The sequence below is a fragment of the Hipposideros armiger genome, unplaced genomic scaffold (genome assembly GCF_001890085.2).
Source record: "Hipposideros armiger isolate ML-2016 unplaced genomic scaffold, ASM189008v1 scaffold_147, whole genome shotgun sequence".
In the NCBI taxonomy this organism is placed as follows: Eukaryota; Metazoa; Chordata; class Mammalia; order Chiroptera; family Hipposideridae; genus Hipposideros; species Hipposideros armiger.
In genome coordinates, this window is record NW_017731497.1 from 2,384,412 (window position 1) to 2,402,371 (window position 17,960).

The 17,960-nt window shown below is 44.6% G+C and overlaps 1 protein-coding gene across 1 annotated transcript in view; it reads left to right on the forward strand.

Annotated features, from left to right (window-relative positions):
* The window catches only part of TLN2 (talin 2), a 282,919-nt gene extending 265,512 nt beyond the window's left edge, over positions 1 to 17,407 (forward strand). The window contains exons 53-57 of the mRNA XM_019650777.1: positions 10,167 to 10,292; positions 12,395 to 12,457; positions 12,549 to 12,731; positions 14,872 to 14,997; positions 16,518 to 17,407. Of these exons, the coding sequence (XP_019506322.1) occupies positions 10,167 to 10,292; positions 12,395 to 12,457; positions 12,549 to 12,731; positions 14,872 to 14,997; positions 16,518 to 16,646 (627 nt within the window). The 3' untranslated portion in view covers positions 16,647 to 17,407. The remainder of the gene's footprint in view (positions 1 to 10,166; positions 10,293 to 12,394; positions 12,458 to 12,548; positions 12,732 to 14,871; positions 14,998 to 16,517) is intronic.
* Positions 17,408 to 17,960: the final 553 nt, after the last annotated feature.

Sequence of the window (17,960 nt, forward strand, 5' to 3'; positions counted from 1 at the left end):
GTGGCCCCTGGGTGGCAGTTCCAGACCATACCAGTCCTCTCAGCCTACCTGGTGTCAGACAGGGAAGTGTAGTCCCACAGGGGAGGTTGTCAGTTTTTGAACTTGAATCCCACCTCTGGGAATCTGTCCTGAGGAGGAAATCCAGAGAGGAAGACAGTTCTGTGTGTGCGAGAGGGTCGCTCCTTTCAGCCTTGTTTGCAGTCATGAGAAGTTGGTTGTGACCTGAGTGTCTCCTTGAAAGAAAAGTATGCAGCTATTAAAAAATAATGGTTTCTAAGCCTGTGTAGTGTAAAGAAGAGTCTCGTGGCATAATATAAAATAAAATTTTTTTAAAATACAGAATTATGTACTCATATGGTTGCAACTCTGTAAAAAAAGCACTTGCATATGAAGGAGACAGGCGGGGAGTATACAAGAATGATGGTGGAACTGGCGTGATGGGAAGGTCTGTGTTTTAAAAATAACAGCACTTAAATTAGTGATGACTGCTGAAGGGGGCCACTGGACACTCCCTATATTACCCTTGGATTGTCTAGCCTTTGTGTTTACAGTGTGGGTTTTTATGGAAAGCCCAGGAACCCTTTAGTTAAGGACACAGTTAAACCGTTGATTTGACTCCCTTCCTTGGGGCTACCTACTTTGGTCACTCCCACTTTCATATTAGGAAGGGTGCTTTAGAATGATCAGAAGTCTCTCTCTGCCCAATGACCAAGTCTCATACCACATGGATTATATTATCTGTAAAACTGTTTTTGAAAAAAACCATCAACCAAAACCATAGTTTTTGTTCCTGTCTAGGAGTGCCATCTGCTTTGTGGTGATATCCACGTGAAATAAAAGATCTTTCTTGCCTTTATAAAGGCATTCATTTCCCCAGTTAAAAAAGTGGCTCAGTGGTTAAAGCATACACTCTTAGCAACAAGGTTTCCGGTTCAACTCCCACATGGGATGGTGGGCTATGCCCACCTACAACTAAGATTGAACACAGCACCTTGAGCTGAGCGGCCGTGAGCTGCTGATGGGTGGCTGGATGGCGACTGGACTTGGAGCTGAACTAGCTGTGCCCTCCACAACTAAGACTGAAGAACAACAACTTGGCGGTTCCTCTTCCCCAACACTGTTCCCCTTCCCCAACTCCCCAATACAATCTTTAAAAATAAAAAATAAATTAAAAAAAATTCCCATTCTGAAACCAAAATCAACCTGCCTTTTGAGGTTGATTGCTTCTCTCCATCCACTTCCGTAACCTAAAAAAAAAAAATCCTCGGGATACTGTGAATAAGCAGTTGGCATGCCATTTGTATTCCTATAACTTTGCACACAACTCACAGGCCCTCAGTAAAGAGTGAAGGCGCTTTCTTTGCACAACTGAGCAGCATTTCCACTACTTTGAGAATTAGTTCTGGGGACGGGCAATGTTTTTGTTTAAATTGTTTTGCTCACCACATTCTCAGGTTGCCTGTTTTAAAAGCAGAATGGTCTGTGGTTTATGAAGATGATTCCTGGTTTATTCCCACGTCAGGCCTTTAACATTTAAGCAACTTTTTTTGCCTGGAATCTCCCAGGCATGAGTAACGAACAAGTTTGCACTGTTGAATCCACTGTTTGCCTGGGAAGATGGTACAAAGGCAAAATGAGAATGCCGGCGAGGCGAGCTGTGGTGCATGTGCCTACGATATCACTAATAGCGCCGATACCACACTTGCAGACACACTGTGCGCCACAGCCAGGGAAAGGAACTGCAGGGGTGACCACCCCCTGCAGCCGTAGCCTGCAATACTGTGCCTATTCTCGAGCTCAGTCAGACCTGGATACCTTTTCTGCAGGCCTCTGTGTGATATGTTTGATATATTAGGTTGTTATTTAATCCAACTATATATCAAACATATTCCTACAGGGTCTTGCCCTGTCTCCGGGGGTTCCTAATACAGTTTATAAGGCAACAGGAAACAATATGTTAAAATCACAAGTAGATTTAGAAGACGGAGTACTCATTACATGTCATTATGTTATGTTCCTGTTCCTGTAGCATTTGAGAGCTGTTACCAATATGGCTAGATTATTTTGTTTATTATAGAAACAAATCATAATCATGGATGTTTCATAAGAGCTTGAGATATTATGTACGGCTTAGTGTGGTGCCATGATGAATCCTTAGGGAATATGCTCACTGGAAAAAAATGGAAGGTTCCAACCCCATGTTTGTGGCATGAAATAAAGGTCAGGATTATAACCTCCAAACACACCTAGGTTTATATTGATTTCTAGTTCATTTTTATCCTCATTTAATTTAGAACTTAGTTATTTTCATCATCAAGTTTTCAGCAAAAATTCAAGCACAAATCAACTATGTGTAACTTGGCTTTCCACCTATAATAACAAACTGTATAAACCAAATCCGCCATACCAACCGTATGGATAAAGAGTCACCGGGCTTTATATAAACCTGGGGGAGGACGAAATATATCTAATAAAGATACTGTAGTGTGGACTACACTCTGTCTGTTGAATTTCCTGTTATAGGTTAACTTGTCAGTAGAAGTTGATAATATTTAGACTAAGCCGACAATCAGAAAGTAATTCCATAGCCTAATTGGGTGCAACAGGAAGTTTGGGATTATGAAATATTTTTTCTGGCACATAACTGCCTTCTCTGGTTGACTTTGACTTCTTCCTCATAGAAGAGCCTGTGAAGTATGTGTGCGTTCATTCTGATCCCTCTCAAAAGAACGATTGTGCTGATAGCTCAGCTTTTTGGAGGGGAAAAGAAGTGTTCTTTTAAAGAGCTCTCCTGAGTGTGTGTGAGTCTGCAAAAGCCCTCAGAGGTGGTGTGCCAGTGGTTTGAACAGGTGGCTCAGGAAGGCTTCCTTTGGTTCTGTCAAGGAGCTATCCCCAAGTGGCTTGCAGTGACAGGCACCTTGGTGACAGGTCACACCAGAAGCAGCAGAGAAGTGATGACACAGGGGTGGGAAATGCAGTGTTGGAGTCCTGGCGTCTGGAGTTTAAGAAGTGAAACCTACCCTTGGAATCTTTCTCCACTGAAAAGTGATCCATGAGTGTGTGTCAGCAGGAGCTCTTTCAGGCGGTTTTCGAGATGCTGCCAAAATCAGTGCCACCTTCATGCGGCGAGAGAACATTGTTTGGGGTTTTGAGTTCAGTGAAGGCTGTTTGACCGAGATGATAAATGATCATGGAAAAGAGACAGCAAGTTATTATGAATAAAGAAATATACAGCTTTAAGAGGACCTTAAGGTGAAGCCCATTTGTTAAAATCAATGTGATTTTCTTGTTTCTTTTGGTAATTTTGCTGTTGACCAGCATGCAATGCTGATTAATTGGTAAGAGGGAAAAGGCACCCAGGAATTCAGGGAGGAGGAGGAGGAGCAGATACCGTGTTTTCTATAGGCTGAACTGCGGGCTCTCAGCTTATCTGCCGCTGGTTGGTTCCAGGCCAGGAGACATGTAATGTGGGAAAAGCAGAGGTATCTGGAGACTCAGCCAGCACATGTTCCCAGGTGACTCCCCACCTGTAGAGCAGCAGGTCCTTGTCAGACCCTCCTCAGACACACAGAGGATTCATAGCAAAGGAGCTTACGATGTAATGAATTTATCTGATGAAATCTTTGGAGGAGTTCTGTTACCTTTTTGTTCACGCTTCCTTATAGACATTCAAGTGTCTTTTTGTTTTTGAGAGAGAGCGCATGACAAACTCTTTAAGAATTTTTCCATCAAACAGAAACAGCATCACAAAATCATTTCAGCAGCATTACTTTTCACTTAAAAAATTGAAAAAGGTACTAAAGCAGTGGATGCTACCAGAACACCACTCCCAAGATGCTAGTGGTGCAGGCTTGGCCCTTTTCCAATGGATGTTGCATGAATGTGCATTTATTCCAGACCTGGATGCAGAAGGTGGTCCCTCCCCAGGTTGCAGGCGTAACCATTTGTCAGTGCATTCTCTCTGGTCAGTGCATTCTCTCTGTCACCCACTTTGTCTGTTTAGTTTCCCAGGAGCTTTCCCTGAGACCAGGCCAGCCTGGCGGTGGGGGCGGGAGGTACCAGGCCTGCTGTCCAGGTCTGGGCCCTTGTCAGTTCCACTTGTTCGAAGAGGTTTCCCTTTTATTAGAACCAGTTAGGGTGGTGGTCCTAAAGACAGCCTACCCGTGGGTCCTCCAAAAGAGAAGCAGATCTGACTCTTAAACAGTTGGGTCTTTGGGTACCAGCTAAGGTCTCCCCCAAGGCACCTCTCAATTCAATACCACAAGCAAACTGGTAGAAGCCAAACTCATGACAGAAAAAAGAGGTCTGGGGCTGCCTCTTCCATTCAGCTTCCAACCGGCAGGAAAATGCCTCACTTGTGTTTCAGGACTACTTGGTGTTGGCTTCCTTTTCCCCTCAAAGACATTTAAATTGTATGCCAAAAAAAACCAAAAACCAAAACAAAAAAATATATATCCAAAGAATGTTTTTCGTTTCTCTTGTAATATGACCTTGTTTTTAATACCAAGCATTCTGCAAGACTTTCAGTAACACAGAACAAAGCATGACACCTAACTGTGAAGACAGTACCATGAGCTGTAATCTGGTTTTATAGCCAGTTGTAAGCAAAGCAACCATTGTGTTTATCAGCTCCCAGCAAGGCACCTCTCAAAGGAGGCTTCCGGGGAGGGACGCAAAAATCAGGGCAGTGACTCTTTGACCATATCTTATGGGTGATTTCAGCTCCTTCACCTCAAGTTCACTGGGGGGAGGGGTTGCAAGGATGTGATTCACAAAGAAAAGGGCAAGAAAAAGGACCCTGGATGCAAACACTTCCCCTACCTGGCACATACCCAGGGACCTGTCAGGAAGGATGGGCCCGGGGGAGGCTCGTAAAGATGCTGCAGAACAGAGGAAGGAGTCTGCCAGGGAGGAGGCCGACAGGGAGGAAAGAAGAGAAAAATAGTCCCTGCTTATTTTAGCGCCTTCTAAGAAGGGTTTGATTTGGAACCATAGCATGTCTAAGCTAAAAGAGCGGGAGGGTTGAGTTTGTTCCTCAAGTTCCAAACAGAAAGCTGATTTCTACATGGTCAGAAAGTACAGAGCAGTGACCAACACCCAGGTTTTCCATGTCCTGGCTGGGTGTGAAAGGAAAAGCTGGAAAAGTGCCGATCTGGGTCCTGTGTCACTTGACACTTCATTTACCTTTGCTTTGTGGTTTTCATTTGTAATTATTTTAGGTTGTAATCAGAAATGCCAGCTAGAACTTTTATTACAGTTAGGAACAAAAAGCAGCGTAGAGAGAGAGAAGACAGGGTAGTTTAGCCCAAAGTCTGAAAAACAATTTTTAAAACCACAAAAAGATACATGTAATAATAGAAATAATAATGAAAATAATTGCTACTAGCTATTGAGCATCTATGAGGCAGTTAGGTTCCACATACATTCATAATTATAACAATCCTATCAGATAGGTAAGAGGGAAGATAGGGTCAGGAAATGAATGATTTGCTGCAAAGATTATGTTTTCAGATTACCTTAAAGGCCAAAAAAAACACAAAATAAAAATGAGGAAAGGCCTCCCATTTTCTGTCCCCTTTCTACCCTCCTTTCCCCTCTCCTACCCCAGTGGAACCTTGAACTCCTGAAACTTTTTTTTTTTTTTTTTTTTTTTTTTTTTTAGCTGAGCCATCCTGCTACCTGTTGGCAGCTCAGCGGCTGCTCAGCTCGGGCTGGACTCGAACCGCTGTTGCTCAGAGCTCAAACTCTTGAGCGAGCTCTTGAACTCCTGAAACTTTAGATCAAACAGAGCAAAACAGGGGTTTCAAATGCTCTCCAAGCAGGGGAAGCAGCAGCAAGAGAGCCAACCCAAAGTGTGCTCTTTCCCCAGAGGGAGCTCAGCAGACCGCTAACTTTTTAAATGGGGAGTTCTGCAAAAGGTCACCAAACAGGAAAAATATCAGCTGAAGGGTGTTTATACCTTTCTCGAGACTACCAAAAAAAACCAAGGTGAGGAGAAATCCATCCTCGGCTGCTGGAGTCTGCCAGACAGCCCACGAAAGACAGTTGCTAAGAGCTAGTGGTGAGCTGGCCTCTTTGAGCAGAGGGAAGCAAGGAAAAGAATATGGTACAAAGGATGAGAAGATAGTTTCTGCACTCAGAGGCTGTGGCTAATACCTTCACTAAGCAGAGTGGATTCTTAGTTTGCACATCTGTTATTTTCCCAGCACTGTTTTCCTAAGAGAGCCTCTCAGGGAAATGCCAAAAATGCCACTGTGTTTATGTTTTGTATGTGCATGACTAAATGTCTTCAACTCTGGAAGCCAGTTGAGGGATGCCGACAGGGTACACAATTAGCAACCCCCCACATGGCCTTAAACAAAGTAGGAGCCCATGCAGAGATATATCTGCCTCCATCTCCCAGGAATCAGGAACGGACAGCTATTGATGTGGATGCTTACTTGATGCATTTCTCCTTCTCTAGCCATGTAAGTTGCCCTCTGGCTGAACTCTAGAACTTGGGAGACTCATTTTGAATGAATACATTCATTCAATAAACATTTATCACATGGGCTTGCTTCCCTGCCTCATTTTGCACTCAAAGGACATAAGTTGAGTAAAGCAGAGTCCATGCCCTGGAGGAGAGAGATCATAGGCTTGTAGGATTCAGTTAACTAGTGTCTGATTTCCTTAACCTAGGCCAGCATTTCCCAGGGAGTAACTTGTACGACTTCCATTAGAAATGCAGATTCCCGGGCCTCGCCCCAGACCCACTGAAACACAATCTGCATCTTTAACCAGATCCTCTGGTGATTCTGAGCAAGAGCTATCGGTTTAGCCCATTTAATGAAAACATTTTTTTAAGTTCATTGTCTTGCTTGATGCCAGTAGTTTTAAAGAAATACAAATAGCTGCATGTGTAGGATTCGTTAAAACCTTCAAAAGATTATTTTAACAATCTTAATGGCTCCAGTTGTTGAAAGGGAAGCAAAACTCTCAGGAGTGAGAATTGCACTCACGTCTCCCCTAAACCCGAGGGACAGATCTGGGAACCTTCCGTCGGGTCAATGAAATATCTCAGCTAAAGAGGACCTTAAGAGACCAACCAACTGAGCGGCTCTGGTGAGCAGAAGAGAGTGAGGGCTCAGATGCGGAGCCCCTCCCAGACCCTGGTGCCTTGGGTCTGCAGACTCTTCACCCTGGGCGCCTGACAGCAGCTCCATGTGGCTGTTCTTATTTCTCCCCGATCTCCCAGTTCTAGTGGGGTTTATTCTATTAGCAAATCCTGCATTTTAATTGTGATCCTTTTATTTAGGAACGTTCTTCGAATGCCAAGCCAGTTCCATTTCTCTCCTTTTTTTGCAATGTGGTTAAGCAATGTGTCCTCCTCCCTTTCTTGCTGCCCTCATCACCCCTCTCCCAGCTTCCATCCTCTGCGCTAGTGGGGGCTGAAGCTACTGGGGAGCCCTGACTGGTGTGCTTGGCTTTTCACTGAGTCTCCTTGGCCTGGAGAGGTCTCATTTCCTCTGAAGCTGGAAGTTGTGTGGTGTGAGGAAGCATCAAGTGTTGACGTCTGTTTTCAGCAGGAGAGCGAGGGTGAGCATTTAGTCCTAAGGATAAACCTGGTCTACAGAAAAAAAGACAGGGACCCAGCAGACAGAAGGCAGATCTTACCATGGAACTGTGCCCAAACTGGAGCATCTAAACATTTGCCCTCCAGCCCTATTGCCATTGTGGTCAGCTTTCCTCAGCCTTTCTTAGGAAACTCTATAGTACTTTTTAATCAGAGTAAATGTCTCCCAGAAACAAGGCTTTCTACCACGTCCTTTTTAAAGCATAAAGATGTTATGGAAAGAAAAAGAAAAATCCATCAAAGGGCATTACAGAAGTTGCCATTGTAAGAAAAATCAGTGGGTGTCAAAAATATTTCCAAGTTGAATATCTATTTCATGCATGTTTTTTACAAAAAAGAAAAATGCAACAATCAAAAAACCTCAGGGCAGCAGAAGGTGTGGGAGAGGCCTTTTAAATCGGTTGTAGTGAGATGATTCTATCAGATCTCTCCATGCTTAAAGTTAGAATTTAATTTTAAGGAAATCCCATAATTACAAATCCTAAAATTTGGGAAATCAGAAATCTGCTGATGGGATACTCCATTGTGTAAAGTGGACTCAATCTTGGAACGCGTAATGTAGCTGAGGCCGCCTGCGACAGGAGTCCAGGAGATTTGGGAGGAAGCATGGGCTTTTATTTTCTCATCTGCAAAGTGAAAAGGGGCTCCTTTGGACTGGAAAATTCTGTGATTTCCTCAGTGCCTTAATCTGTTAGTGCTTGACTTGCTTTTGCAGAATGAATTTTCAAAAAAGTTCTTAATTCAAAGTCATTGACTGTATGTATCAGAGCCTAACGTCATCTGTTTGGGGCCTGTGTATAACAATACCTCGTATGTCAGTCAAGAGTGTCTTATAATGAGTCATTTTGTATGTCAGTAAACAAATTTTACATTCCGCTACTACTCTCCCACCCCCACCCCATAATGAGGAATCCAAAATGATCCCCTGGAACTGAATTTACTTCTGTCCTACATGCTTTTATGGCAAGACTGTCGGAAACAACAAAGGCTGTCCAGCTTCTGTCTCAGGACTTCCATGCTGCTGGCGTCCTTCGGATCCACTAGATGTGCACAGAAATGTTATTTTAATAACATGGGTTGTAAAAACGAAAACGAGGTCAGCATCTCTCGTGGTTCAAGTTGTGGCCATAAAGAACAGGGAACTGGAAAAGAATCATATCCATGTCTGATGTCTCATATGAAACCATTACCGAGCCAACTTTGAGCCCCTGACCCAAAGTCATTCCACACTAATGCCCTGAGGGGTGGCGTAGGCTGGGAGAAACAGATCATTATGGAGTCAGAGAGACTTAGGCTTAGGTCTGGTTGAGATTCGTCATGCTGCCACCTGACCTTGAGCCCAGTTCTCTACCTCCCTGAGCCTCAATTTTCTCGCTGTAAATATAAGGATATAGATAACTATAGTATAGGATTTCTTTTTCTCTTTTTTGGTGAGAAACAAGTTAATGGACATGGAAGTGCCCAACAAAATGCTTGGCACATAGTGGGCACTCTTAAAACCGTATTGCTCTTGTGCAACATTGCAAACGTATGTAATATCAACTTGTACACTTAAAATGGGTTCAAAGGGTAAATTTTGTTGTTTGTATTTTACCACACACATACAGAGGAAAGTATTGCTATACCTGACCATCATCTCGTAAGGCCTAACAGGTACCAGCCACATCTTCAACATTCTGGGACCTAAGGGGAGCTTAACCATATTGACACAAAATATTAGTTCTAGAGGGGCCCTTGGAGGAGGCTGCCTAGTCTGACCACCCCAAATGGTGGTGTTCCATCCCACCCAGCCCAGGACCAAGGTCTTTACATTTGCCCCCCTTCCCAAAAGCTTCTCTTCAACTTCCCATGTTGTTCTAGCAGCACAGGACATGGCAGTACTGAATTTACAGTTGAGCCCTGATGAGCTGACAACACCTAGCACTGGGGGCCAGTGTTCTTCCCCAGGTGGAAGCCGGCTTCCCCGTGACTAAAGCTTCAGCTTAATGGATTTCCTTTCCATCCCTGGGCGATCTGTGGTTGGTATGTAACTCTGTGCTCAGCCACAGAAATGCAAATGCCATTTTGCTTATATTTTTACCCCAGAAAAATAAGACTTTTCACAATTAGTCACCATCTTTCTTTTTTTTTTTCAACCCATTTTTGAGCCTTAAGCCCTGGAAGAATGTGCCACACCCCACTCTTTGGATTTTGATTATTGATTATTTTGATTTGAGTTATTGGTGCTAATGGAACCACTCGAGTATATTTTATTCATAGTGAATGTATGTCTCTTTAAAGGTTCTGGTCTGGAAAAATAGCCTGCCTTAGAATTTCCCGATTTAATGTTTGTGTAGCATGTCAGTGCTGGCAGCTTTCACCTTTTAGAGTGGGGATGGAGGTAGGCAGCAGATGTCGGGGCAGCCGGCCAGTTCAGGCCTTTCTACCCTGTTGTGGTTTGTCAACAAGAAGCAATCGATGGATGAAGAGCCAGGTGACCAGGCAGTAAGCAGTTGGGCAGAAAGCACCCTTTGTGGATAGAATTGCATGTGATGCTGTTTTCTTTTGGTTATAGCAAGCCGATGAGACCCTGGATTTTGAAGAACAGATCTTGGAAGCTGCTAAATCCATTGCTGCTGCCACAAGTGCCCTGGTCAAATCGGCCTCAGCAGCCCAGAGGGAGCTGGTGGCCCAAGGAAAGGTGGGTAAACCCCACTGGCCAAGTGGAGGGACGTTCACGTAGCGAGACCCATGTGGAAAAGACGTGAACGCTTTTGGCCTGACTGAAGAAACCAGCACTGTACCTTCCCTCACTGAATTGCCAGCCTTTGCCCCAACTGACTGAAAACTCTTGTTTGCTTAAACCTGACAAACAGAAGGAGAGGTCTGCCTTCCGGGCCTCTCATCTGCTTCTGGTTAAGGAAAACATCCCAATCAGGGCCTGAACAAGACATTTATATTCCCACGGTACATTAGGTTATTTAAAGACGGAAGCTGTCGTGTTTTCCTGGTGGATGACTATATAAGCACTATAGTCAGGGACTTTATAACCCTGTCTTCCAACTCCAATGTCTCCATTCATCTTTTAGAACTGTTTAGCTGAATGGTGTCCAGCTCTGCAATTAGCATTTTCCTGGTCAAAGGGCCAGTCTGGTTTTCGATCTGAGATTTCTCCCATCTGCATCTCCGGTCACTCATTCCATCTGCATTAGCATGAAAGCATAGTTCTTTTTCAGTGATCCAAAGGATTAGCAGCACATTAGACTTATCCTGGCTGTAAGAAGGTCTTCCAATTTAAAACACTCCATGTGTCCTGTTATTCCCATACAACATGGAACCAACCCAACCATGTTAAGTCTTGCAGAGAGCCTCTCAAATATAGAGGCACTACGGAAATCCTGCCAGGTTGTGGGTTTGGGAAATTCTGTCACCATGCTTGTCAGTCACTTCTGCTTGATATTAAAAGGCCTTTGCTGTCAGTGATAGACAGATATTGTGTCTTGACCCAAGAACGTGTGACACAGACAGGAAGTCATATGCCCAACCCGTGTCCGTCCATCTCCCCCTAGGAAGTCTCTTGTGAGCTTTGCCATGTTTTAATCCAACCCTCATACTTTGACTTCTCTTTCTAAACCATTGTGTGGTATGTTTTTCAGTTTTAACATATGTACATCTCCCCAAGTAGCATGCATTCTGTCCTTTCATGTTTCTCACTCATCCCCTGTAGATACAGCACACTGCTGACCTCGCTTATCAAGTACCTTTGACCAGTCAATATGTAAAGACCAAATATGGATCACTGAGAACATCCTACCTAAAAATTTCAGTTTATCTATAAAGGGCCAACCATGTATGTGCCAGACACATTGCTAGATTCTAGAGAATATAAGTTGAATATGGCAGAGCCCCTGTCCTCCACGGACTCATATGTTCACGCATTTAAAAAGCTGGTAAAGGAGGTTCAGCTGGAGTTGGATGAACTATAGGCTTATAAGCGGGACATTGGGGTTTTACCTGACATTCACCAAGCCCTGATGTGACACCTGTAATTGCTGACAGATCCCCAATTTCATTTTCAAGTTGAGAGAGTCTTATCTCTCCAGGCACTTCCCACAAGTATAAAGGCATCTCCTCCCATAACTACCCGCTGTACGGCTGGACAGAAAATATTTCATTTGTTGCTGTAATTCCTAACTAGAAACAGAGATCATCTTACTTCCAGCCTCTTCTCTCCCCACCCCTGACCAAAAAAAAAAAATGGTCTGTATTTCCTTAAGGGTCTGCACTTAAGGAAATTGTACTAAAGGAAATGTACCACCCCTTTTTGCATCCTCTGCCAGAAAATCACAGCGTGGCTTTAGGATCTGTAATCAGGAGAGATTTAAGTTTCCCTTGGCCCTTGAAAGAAAAGGCCTCAAGGGCTCCTGCGTTTGAAATGGAGAAAGATCTGGCAGAGGAAATAAGCATGTAAAGACAGCCCCAATCCATCATTCCTGAGCTGTTCTCCCAGAAACACAATACCTGGCAAATAATGCAGGCCGTTGGGAGCATCTCAGAGTGACTCCTTGTGGTCCAGGTGGAAACCAGCCTGGCTGTGCTGGTGCAGTGTTGGAGTGGCCAGGGTCCCACGTGGGGAAGGGTGCTCCATTCTCACACTGATGCTGATGGTGGGAGTCCCCGGTGGTGCAGCGTGTCTGATGAGATGTCTTTCTCTCTAGTTCCAGACAGTGTGGGGTCTGAGGGGCTGCAGGTCACCCTGAGCCTTCCAACTCTCATTGCAGATTTCTAACCTCCACTCTCTAGGTGGGCTCCATCCCCGCCAATGCTGCCGATGACGGACAGTGGTCACAGGGACTGATTTCTGCTGTGAGTTACCTTCTCCTTCCTCCCTATTTGCTCTTTTGATCCCCTGTGGGAGGTTAGGGCCTTGGGTCACTTCTCTGTTGACTGTCCCCAGGCCCGGATGGTGGCAGCTGCAACCAGCAGTCTCTGTGAGGCAGCCAATGCCTCCGTTCAGGGACATGCCAGTGAGGAGAAGCTCATCTCATCTGCCAAGCAGGTTGCCGCTTCCACCGCTCAGCTGCTTGTGGCCTGCAAGGTGAAGGCCGATCAGGACTCAGAGGCCATGAGGCGGCTACAGGTAATGGTCACTGATGCTGGTGGGAAAATACTCCTGTTGGAGCGGGTAAGTGTCGCCAAAGGGGACAGTCTTACTTCCTTGGCATGACCCACAAGGCCTTCCATCAGCCAACTGTCTCCCACTTTTCTCATTTTCTACCATGTGCGGCCATGCATCCTACACCCTGCTGACCCACCAAACTGACATTCTCCACATGCGCCTTCTGGTCTCGCGCCTTGGGGCCCTCTCTTACCCAGAATGTCCTGGACCTCCTCCCCACCAGCCCAGCCCAGTGAACTCCTACTTGTCCTTTATGACTCAACTCCAAAGTCACCTGTTCTGGGAAGCCCTCCCTGACTCCCTGGCCTCAAGCAGTCAGTCCTTCTTCTGTCCTGCCAGAGCCCCCAACTGGGTCACTCCTATGGGTCCTGTCACTGGTACCACCATGTTTATCTTTATACCTGACTTCAACAAGGCTGGGAACTCCTTAGGCACAGGCACTATCTCTCACACCTAAGCTGGTGCCTGTTTCAATGGAAGCCCTCATTCACTGTTTGCTAAAGGAGGGAGTGTAAGGACAAAGGAATTTATATCAGACTGTTCTGAGGTTTCCCAGGGCCCAGAGAACACGCCTGTGAAGGTGACAATCAAGTCCTTCCCAGTGCATATCTTTTCCTGATTGCTTTAATTACAGAAGTATTTTCAATGCAGTGAAGCAAAGTTCTGAATGAAAAAAAACATTACATAGCCTCAACATCTTCACATGTGAAATGTTATTTTTTTCTCTTCCTATTTTTAACTATATACAAAATAATTTTGTCTAGTTGTAATCATAGCAAGAGACATTCTGCTTTTTTCCACTTGACATTTTATCATACATATCTTTTCCTTGAAGAAACAGCTTCATAATTTCTCTGTGCAAAGCTAACTGGTCCATTCTTCATGAGTCTCACTTTTAATGATTGCATGATATTACATCAGCTTACTATACCAGAATTTCCCTGAACTTTGGACATTTTGTTCCCAATTTTCTACATTTTTATTATTATAAGTGTTATAATGCAGATTGTTTATGTTCTAAAAGTATGTTTATATAAGTCATAATTTCATAAATGGCAGAAATATTTGAACAATTCCACCGAAACTCAGAACTCTCATTTTATTGAAAGTCCTAAAGTGCATTTGTTATTTGGTCCCCCTGAGCCTCTCTGACCCACCTCCCTCACCTTCATTTGACTCCTGGGATAAACCCCGGGAAAAATTGGGGAGCTGCCTTTTTGTGAATGTGTGGATTGTCTGGGTTTGGAGAACACTTCCAAGGAATACATCCTGAGTTAAGATAGACCTGGGTTCAGGTCCTGCCTCTGCCGTGTATTAAGTGCATGATCTTACACAAATCACTGAAAATTTGTCAGGCTTTACTGTGCCTCATCTGCAAAATGGGAGTAGAGATACCTGCACTGGCTCTTATAAGGGTTAAGACATGTGAACTTGCTTCTGTAAGTCCTGAGGATTTACACAGATATAACACAGCATCACCCTTATTATCACTGTTGCTGATTGAACTGGATACTGCAATGTGATGTCTGAGTTCCTTACAATGGAACCTATGTTCCATTCCAAGCTCTATAACTTACTAGGTACAGGATCTTAGACAAGTTACTTCACTTCACTTTCTACATCAGAAAAGTAGACTAACAATTTCTGACCTCATAAGCTATTTTGAGAATATGATGACTACTTGTCAGAGATTAATTGGCTTCCCCTTCACTTCTTATACAAGCCCTCATAGTCCTTATTGGTCACTTTAGATTGCTAACCAGATTGTAGCACAATGCTAGAATCATTTATTTACAAAATTGTAATTCCCCTCAAAAGTGTGTGTTCCTTAGGGACCAGGAGCTGGATCTCCTGTTCATTCATCTGTGAATGAACTAAGGTTAGGAAGGTGCCAGTGTTGGTAGAATCAGTGGATGGATGGATGGATCGATGGATGGAAAGACAGATGGACAGATAATGGATACTAACTAGAGAGAACTTCTGTGTTATAATTGGATGATAAATTGATTCATAGTCCCATGAACCATTCCTTCATTTCTGTTCTTGCCAGATCCATATGGCTGTTTCTAATGATATGATGTGTGTTTTGTTCCCTCTCCAGGCAGCAGGAAATGCTGTGAAAAGAGCCTCAGACAATCTTGTTCGTGCGGCCCAGAAGGCAGCATTTGGCAAAGCCGATGATGATGATGTTGTAGTGAAAACAAAGTTTGTAGGGGGCATTGCTCAGGTGTGTGATGAAATCCAGACAACACCTATTCCCACCATAGGTACTGTGTTATAACAGAGACACACAAAACAACAGTGACTAAGCAAGATGGAAGTTTACTTCTCCCATGTAGCAGCCTGGGTGTAAGCAGTCGAGGGAGGATGTGGTGGCCCATTTCCTTCTGAGACCTACACTCCATCTCCCTATTGCTCTACCATCCCTGAGAGTTGCCCTTGGCCACTTGGTCCAAGATGGCTCAATAAGCACCTGTACTTTCCAGCTGGCATGAAGAGGGAAAGAGGGGGCGGGCACTTCCTCTCACATTCCGTTGGTCAGCACTTAGTCACATGGCCAACATCACTGTAAAGGTGGCTGGGAAATGTAGTATTCTTAGTAGTCATGTGCCTCATTGAAAATCAGGGATTCTGTTATAGAGAAGGAGAAGAGGAAAAATTGGAAGACAGTGCTATTATCATGTAAATAAAATTATGCATTTGGAGCTGCTACCCACTCAAGATATTTGGCCCAACAGAAAGAATGAATGACAACCCCTTCCCAGAATTTTTATAGAGTAGATGGGATAAGAGAAGAGTAGCCTGACTTATACAGGACTGCCTTCTTGTGCATGGGTCTGAGGCAGAAACTTCAGGAAATCAGGCTTGCAGTTTAGGCTATGTGTTGATATAAATAAACCCATTATATGAGATTGGTTTTCTTCTTAGAGCCAGGAGCACTGAGACCCTGTTACTGAAGTTACTCTTTTCTGTGCCTTCCTTAGCTCTTCCTGAATCAGTCCTTCTATTTGGAAATACACTGGATGCATTTTTACCAGGCCCTATTTCTCGATACACTAGTTCCTTAAGAGATTCCATGAAGAATGGTCTCTGATCAAATAAGTATGGGAAAGTCTATACTCCACCTCAGAGTATCACAGTGATACTAGATAGGGCCCTGAAAAGGCCCACAGGAAAGAAATCCATTTGGCTTTCTTGAACACAAACTTAACCTTTTTCACACAATACCTATTAACTCATATTCCTCAGGTCATACTGTAGAAGCATGAAATAAGTAGATGAAAACCATCTAGTCACTAAGGAGTCCAGCTCTAGTTTCAGGAATACCTGGGCCGGGTCCTGCTCCACTAGCTGGGGACTTCAGGAAAGTGGACTCCACCTCTCAGCTTCAGGTTTATTACTGGAAAAATGGGACATTCAATGGGGTATACTACACATTGTTGCCACAGACACGATGGAACACTCCGTACAAAGTGCTTACACCAGAGCCTGGTGCATAGTGGCGATACCGTAGATGTTTGAAATTTAATCAGAAGTGAGACGTCCACTTATTTTTCTTGGGTCAACTGGGTCATTGGTCTCAGAGCCCAAACCGTGGCCCAGAGGCTGGTCCCCAGAGCTATGAATACTTAACTCCTGGTGCATTGCTATAGTAGAGGCTGTGGGAGCTGGTGAGGCATGCGGTGGAGGGGGAGGGCAGTTGCCTAGAAAGTTGTAGATCCATCCAGCTTGCCGCTTTCCTTCCAGATTATCGCCGCCCAGGAAGAAATGCTGAAGAAAGAGCGAGAGCTAGAAGAAGCAAGGAAAAAACTGGCCCAGATCCGCCAACAGCAGTATAAATTCCTACCCACCGAGCTGAGGGAAGATGAAGGCTAAGGCCAGAGCCAAGACGGCAAGCCCCAGGGGGTGGCTCTGCAGGAACTGGCCAGTGCTCCTCAGAGGCTGGGCCCTCACCCGGAAGCGGCCTGCCTCCCCCTGGGGCCGGCCCAGAGCTCTGAGTGCTCATTCTCACATCTCTGTCCTGTTGGGCACCGGCTGCATGATAGTGATGTCACACGGTACAGCGTCCCACCCACAGCCCCTCTGCCACCTCCCCTCATGCCTCACCGTATCTCAGGAGAGAGGGGCGCACATTTCGTGGACTGTTACCAAAAAAGAGAAGTCAGTATTATGTCGTTCTCAGCCGCTTGTGCTTTTGTTGGTCCTTCTCTAGGCCTGTTCCTGGGCCTTTGTGAAATCTTAAAAGGAGAAAAATGATGGCCTGAGGACATCATCGATGCCACAGATATTCAAAGATGCTCTTCTCCCTCTCAGGAGAAGGTGGAAGTTGGAGTTGAACACGGTTAATAAAAGCCAGAAACATAAACCAGTGTGGACTCCAGGAGGGCGCCTAGGGTCGTCCTTCTGTGTCTCGAGTGCTGGCTCGCCCAGAGGGTGAAAAATTCCTGCTCCTGTTTGCACGCCTTCTTCCCTCTGTGTGTAAGCTCCCTGTACAATCTAGACCCATCTGTGTTCTGTGGCCCAGAAAATTGAATGATTTTTTTTCCTCCATAATCCAAAGGGCAGAGGTATGGGGGGGACTGTCAGGGCTTGGTGAGCAGGGGCTATAATAAAATGTGTGGGCTCCTTACTTTGCAGAGGCTGTTTCAGTTCATACAAATTCATCCACACAAACCCATGTCCCCCAGATGACAGTCAGTGCAACACCCCCCCTGATTTTAAGCATTCAAGGTGTGGATTCACCTGAACAAAAGCAACTCCTTAGTGACTCCATCTTCCAAGTCCCACACCGGCTACTCTGCTCCTCACGTGGTCAGAAATCACGATTGGAAGCCATCTGTTCCAAAATCTGTCACCTTTCCTCCCTCCCAAAATGGACATTCTCCCTTTGTCTCAATAATCCTAAAATCTAGATGCATCCTAAAATCAATATGAACCTTTAACAAGATAGCTTTGCTTATTATTGCATCTTGTAAGTGACGGTATATGGTATTGTCAGAGTTCATCTTCTGGATGCTGCTGTTGCATAATTTCATATATATTTTTTCCCTCTCACTTATTTCAGAGCCCTCTCCTTGGAAGGGCATCTTAAGACCTTGAATTTACCTTTAATCTGAGCCTTGACCCAAGATAGTAGATGAAGGATGAGTGGCTCGTGGGATAGATCCTAATGCCAGGTAGCGAGTGCCT